At 34.1% G+C, this 6,000-nt stretch overlaps 1 protein-coding gene across 1 annotated transcript in view; it reads right to left on the bottom strand.

Annotated features, from left to right (window-relative positions):
* Positions 1–1,470: 1,470 nt before the first annotated feature.
* LOC121322886 (phospholipid-transporting ATPase IF-like) overlaps positions 1,471–6,000 on the bottom strand; it is a 44,569-nt gene continuing 40,039 nt past the window's right edge. The window contains exons 29-30 of the mRNA XM_041263391.1: positions 4,531–4,664; positions 1,471–2,082 (exon numbers count right to left, since the gene is read on the bottom strand). Coding sequence (XP_041119325.1) covers positions 2,001–2,082; positions 4,531–4,664 — 216 coding nt within the window. The 3' untranslated portion in view covers positions 1,471–2,000. The remainder of the gene's footprint in view (positions 2,083–4,530; positions 4,665–6,000) is intronic.

Genomic DNA, 6,000 nt, shown 5'->3' with positions numbered 1-6,000 from the left:
TGCTATCTGCAGTTCTGTAAACACAACTCTTTGAAACGTTATACCAACAAAAGCATGACTTAACCAAAGTAGCATGTCAAGGCATATAAAAAGTCATTCAAGTAAAGCTTTAACATGAGCAGCAAATAACACTGAAACAAGGTATGTCCATTTTTTATTCTTAAATATAATTGATCTCATAAACATAAACAAATGACTTCACCGACAGGACTGTACAATTAACAAACTGCATCAACTTTTATTGAAAATGGACAATAAAAACATAAAAGTCAGACATCACATCAGAAGCAGACAGTGCCCGAGGTCCAGAATTCTTTATACCCACAATTCTTATTGCTAACAAAATATCTTTCACCATACAGTTTTTCAATAAAAATTATCTTTAGCAAAAATATTTGTTTTAAAGTGGAGAAGGCTGTTAAACTTCATTAGCTGATTTTAGCAAGATTTTTTTCAACAAATTCCACACAATGTACCAAGTCAGACACTAATATACATTAAATTAATATGAACATAAATGCTGTACAACCAGAGGCAACACATTCTGTCAGTGATAAATATAAGCAAACCCATGGTTGGATATCACACACTCTACTGAGATTTTGTATCAACATTGATAAAACATCCTTTATTTATCAAAACAGAAAACTAATGTTACTCAACCAACAGGCAGATTACATTATATTCCATTTAATCCAAAATTTGATTTTAACTAAATTTCCTTAAGCTTGAACTTCAAAAAAGCATATGAAGAGAGATAGATATGACTGTAAATTGATCAATTGTTTTGTTTTATATAAAAATCAATTGCACCCCTATAAATGATAAATAACCATACTGATGGGGTAGGAGGTAAAAATCACATTAGACTCTGGTAAACCATACTACCTTAAAAAGGAAGGAGGGAGGATTGTAGCCATAATATGTAGGCTCTTTTTAGTTTTTTACACATTCCTACTATTAAGTGTGTCTATAGTTTAATAAGTTACTTACGCGACAAAAAATGCAGCAACAAAATATCGATGTGTGGTTAGTCAAGAGAACAACAAAAAACAAACTAAGCAATGCAGGTAAACAATGACAAAACATGATATGAAAACAGTTAATGCAGTGGATGGTAAAAAAAAAAACAAAAAAAAAAAACGCAAGAATAAAAACATACAAGCCACATTCTCCAATTAAATCAAACTTATAAAACATACACACAACTTACTACCTAGCTTTGTGTTTACTGTATCAGAAAATACATACATAATGCTGTTACAATATTAAAGCAGGATGAAACCAATATAAAAAAGAACCTGCATATCAAATTACACATCAGTCTTTGTTTTTTATTTGCAAATCACCATATACAGTTTTTAAAAAAATGTGCATTTTAAAACTGGAGAACATGGCTTGAAAAACAATAAAAATTTACAAAACTATAGCTTATTGCCAAAAGTTTTGCATCACCGAGATTTTTAGGATTGGAGACAGAATAATAAAAAAAATATGAACACAATTTAGATCTTTTAATTACTATCATGTAATCAAAGAAACAACCAAATGATTTTTCAATGGCAGTTTTTCGTTAAAAGTATATGGAAACTAAAGCAGTATGCAATTCAATGTGTTAACGTAACATTAGACTATGATGCAAACCTAAGTTAATTCTACAGGGTGATGCAAAACTTAGCCAGAGCTAAACATTCAAAACAGAACAGTTGCAGTAATCAGTAAGCTATTTAAGATGTGTCCATTTGTTTTCTCTTTGTGGAAAGAAAACTACAGACGATTTCTACTGCAGTTTGATGAGCTCAGAAGGTGGGTTTAACTGACTAATATTGATGCCACTTTACTCTCCATATAATAAATAAAAAAGGTGAGTCAAATTGGTCAAAACTGGGAAAACAAAAACAAACAAAAAAAAAAACCTATTATGCATGTATACCCTTTTTTGAATAGAAAATAACCTTAAATAATATACGACTAATTTAGCTGTGAATGTCCTTGATACATTAGCAGGAAGTAGCCTCCATAGGCGAGAGTGTCAAGACGCTTCTGTCATTGGAATTGAAGGGGTCCGGGTCACTCCAAAGTCTATAAGTAATAATAAAAATGAACAAAACAAAAAGGGTTGGGCAACTTAAAACTGGAAATAAGTATACTATGGAGAAATGCATGATAGTACTATCACACCTAATCCTGTACAAATCTTATACAAATCTACTGGACCTTTTGATGGAGAACAGCCATTTCCATTTGATTTAAATCCTAATGGAATGACTAATGTCTAGGTGCATGAGAGCCATCAATACTAAACTGTAATGGAGTGGAGGAAATAGAGGATTGTTAATTATCACATTGAATGAACACACACACAACAATGAAAGAGATGTCGCTTCGCAGTCAATGCACTTACTGTAATATATCAAAAATTAACTGTATTAAAATGTCTTATTGTGAATTGCAGTGCGAGTTGGAAACAACCCATATCAAGCTCAATATTTGCCTGCTGAAAATAGTAGTCTCAATGATTCCTGAAAAGTAATTCTGAACACCACTCACAAGTATTACTTTTTCAGTGTCAGATGTAATTGGTCCAAGATATATACAATAGGAGGTGAAATAAATTTGTTTAATGCAGTATTTAAAAAAAATAAATAAATGCAGACTATCATTGTACACATCATATAAAAAAATATGGCTTTGATTTTGTTTTATATGTTTGACAAATTCCTTTAAACATGTATCTACGTTCTAATGTAGAAAATATATACAGTCATATAATGTGTTTCTAGAGCTGTTTCTGGCAGCCCTTTTAGCTGACAAACACCTTTATTTTAACTGTGAAAAGGCACAAGGGACCACATGCATTAGCACACTGGGAAATGCATTGAACACCAGTGCATCTACTAAGCTTGTGTTTCCTATCTGAGGACTACCAATTTAAAATTGGTACACTTCTTCTAATAGGTATCTTTTATGTTTACAGAAATCTTTGTTCTAAGATTGAAGGCATACAGCTTATAATACAAATTTGATAATAACCTGTACATGAGAATATTCTTGTTTGGTATGTATAAGAGATATTGATAGATACTGTATATACATTTCTAAATGGTCTTTGGATTACACCCTTTTCCTTCTGCCAGTAACTGGATTACATTTCATATTACATAATATTTCAATAAATTATTTTAGAAAACAAAGAAACAGTTCTGTATACTGTAACCGTTAAACAGTTGATATGTAATCTGGCATCCAGTTCCCTAAAGACCTAGGCAGATCATTGAACCCATTTTTTATCCTAGATCTCACAGGATATGACTCTGATAAGGAGATGTGACAATCTTTTGACACATTTATCAAAGATTTCTAATAAAACAGAACTGAATGTGCTGAAAATGAATCTGAAAGGGAGACAGATCAGAATCCCCAGATGCTTGTGAACAGTACACAATCCCAACAGGTTTAAACCACTTAAATACAGAATACTCTGCAATTAAGATCACAATTGTACATTATATTCCAAATAGGCAGCACATCAAATTTAATCCTTTAAGTGTGTTTTGTGAAAAAAACTTTAAAAGGATTACAATAATGTATAGGTTATGTACTGTTGTAATTTCCACAAACAAAAGATCAGACCAGATAAGAGAGTAAGAGAATGGACCTCTGGACACTGTAGAAAAACACAGAAATAACTAACAAACTGAACACACAGCTTACAAAGAGCTCAAGACAGCCCCATGCGAATCACATATTTTGAAGATAGATCCCAAAAGGCTTCAGGTGTATTAAAAACATTGCTAAAGATGCAAAGTTCCATTCAAAATGTAATTATCAGGGGAAAAAGGAATACTACATCTTTAACATCAAGAAATAGGCCAAGATGTGCAAAAGGTTTATATTTAAATAAGTCACTGTACATACCACACTCCCAGAGCCAAACTGCAAAAAACACATTGCACCCCCAGTCATATAGGTGGGGCAATATCTTAGTCACAGTTGTTTTTTGGTGTCTTAGTTGACAAAAAAAGAGCTTTGGGATTACAGCTGGTTGGTACACAGTACAGAAAGAAGGATTTACAGAGTGGATGTGTAATTGTACAATAACAACAAACATTAAACCTTTTGCAGGAGTCAAGATACAAAAAACCATCAACCACACACAGAGAAAACACATGCCTTCATCAGAACAGACAGTTTTGAATGAAAATAAACAGATTATAGAGACAAGTGATAATCAAAAAAAGACACCTGCAGACAAACCAAGAAATCCCTATTTTATATACAACACAAGAAATACTGTACCATAGAGATTTTACAAACTAAAAACTGTTTTAGTAAAACTAGAAATGACTGTGAAACCCATTCCACGTCCTGTATCCTCCAAAGCAACGCACTGATCTTCTGATCAAACGGAACCCAGGTTACTGGCCAGAAATGCTTAACTGGATTTATACAGCTACAGATGCAGGGTCATCGCGTTCAAGTTTATAGGCGATGCGTCTGCAGCACAGACTACTGAGAGAAATTCCACACCTTCTAAGTCGCGATGGGTTGCATCGGCCCATCATTCGCTCCATAATTCTTCCCATCGGCGCACAAGCCGTCTCCCCGTCTGAGAAACAGCACATCGCGTCCAAGCAGTTGATGCCTTTATAGGTTTCGGTAAACTGTGGGGTGAAAACCAGGTAAATATGAACATATTAGAGAGGATTCCTAACAGATTTAGGTAAAGAGGTTTGGAATGGACATCCAGAAAACAATGGGTCCTTTGTTCATATTGTTATTTGGACTTTAGGGCCTTTTAGTAGTGGGACAGTACTGAACCTTATTTATAAAGAATATACTTCAAGTGGTACCCTGGTGCTCCAAGTGTTTAAAAATTAGTGCATATTGTCTGTTCTGTTAAAGCAATCTTGCAAATAATAATAATAATTATAAAATAATCTATTTTTATATAGCGCCTTTCATAGTGGACCACCATCACAAATTGCTTTACAAGATACGAGACTAGGGTGTGTGAGCTATGCATCAGTTGCAGACTCACAACAACTTCTCACCCAAAAGACGGAGCACAAGGAGGTTAAGTGACTTGCTCAGGGTCACACAATGAGTCAGTGGCTGAGCTGGAATTTGAACTGGGGACCTCCTGGTTACAAGCCCGTTTCTTCAACCACTGGACCACACAGCCTTGTTAAATCACTGTCAACAATTTACAGGGACCATAAAACATAAAATTAAAAAAATGTCATGTTATGTCATGTAGTGGGGATGATCCTTCTCAAAACCCAGCGCCTTTATTCTGTTTTTGTAGAACGTCAGGAGTGATTATGACACGAATAGGATTAGTCACTTACCTGCTGTCATTCGAGTGGCAGATTGTCAGGGTGGAAAGTCAACAACCACTGTAGAACTCTATTCCAGGGTTTTATTACAAGCTAAGTTAGGCTATCTAAATTAGGCATGTAAGAAAAGCTGCACGGATTAAACTGTTATCTAATGAGTCTTGCTTGCATCCTGCAATCTGTCATTGAATCTTTTAAATTGATGCATCACTCCAACTTTAAGCAAGAGGTTAATTGTACTTTCATTATAAAAATGATTCACCATAATTAACACTAAACTAAAACCGCATTTCCTCCCAGAAGTTTCTACACAATAAGAAATAAGCAACAAATGAAAACCCATTGACTGCAAATACACTTCATCAAGTACTGAGAACTGCATCTGATCTTCCCTTTTAAGAAATCCACTTGGTCCTAGTATTAAATATCACTTAACTGAGTTCAAAGATTGTTGTGTTCATTCCCAAAGATGAAACAAATGAAGGTAACTATTTACTCGATAAAGCTGTCAAATATTTCAGACCGATTGGACCAATCTGTACAAAAACAGCCCATTCTTGGAATCCATTACAGCATTCTACTGGGTTTTGAAAACATATGGATTGTGTGCAAATCAAAACTGGAAACTGAAAAAAGTAAAACCTAAGTGCCCATTGCAGCA

Source organism: Polyodon spathula, chromosome 11 (assembly GCF_017654505.1).
Source record: "Polyodon spathula isolate WHYD16114869_AA chromosome 11, ASM1765450v1, whole genome shotgun sequence".
Classification (NCBI taxonomy): Eukaryota; Metazoa; Chordata; class Actinopteri; order Acipenseriformes; family Polyodontidae; genus Polyodon; species Polyodon spathula.
Note: the sequence above shows the minus strand (reverse complement) of the source record. Positions and strands in the feature narration are given on the sequence as shown.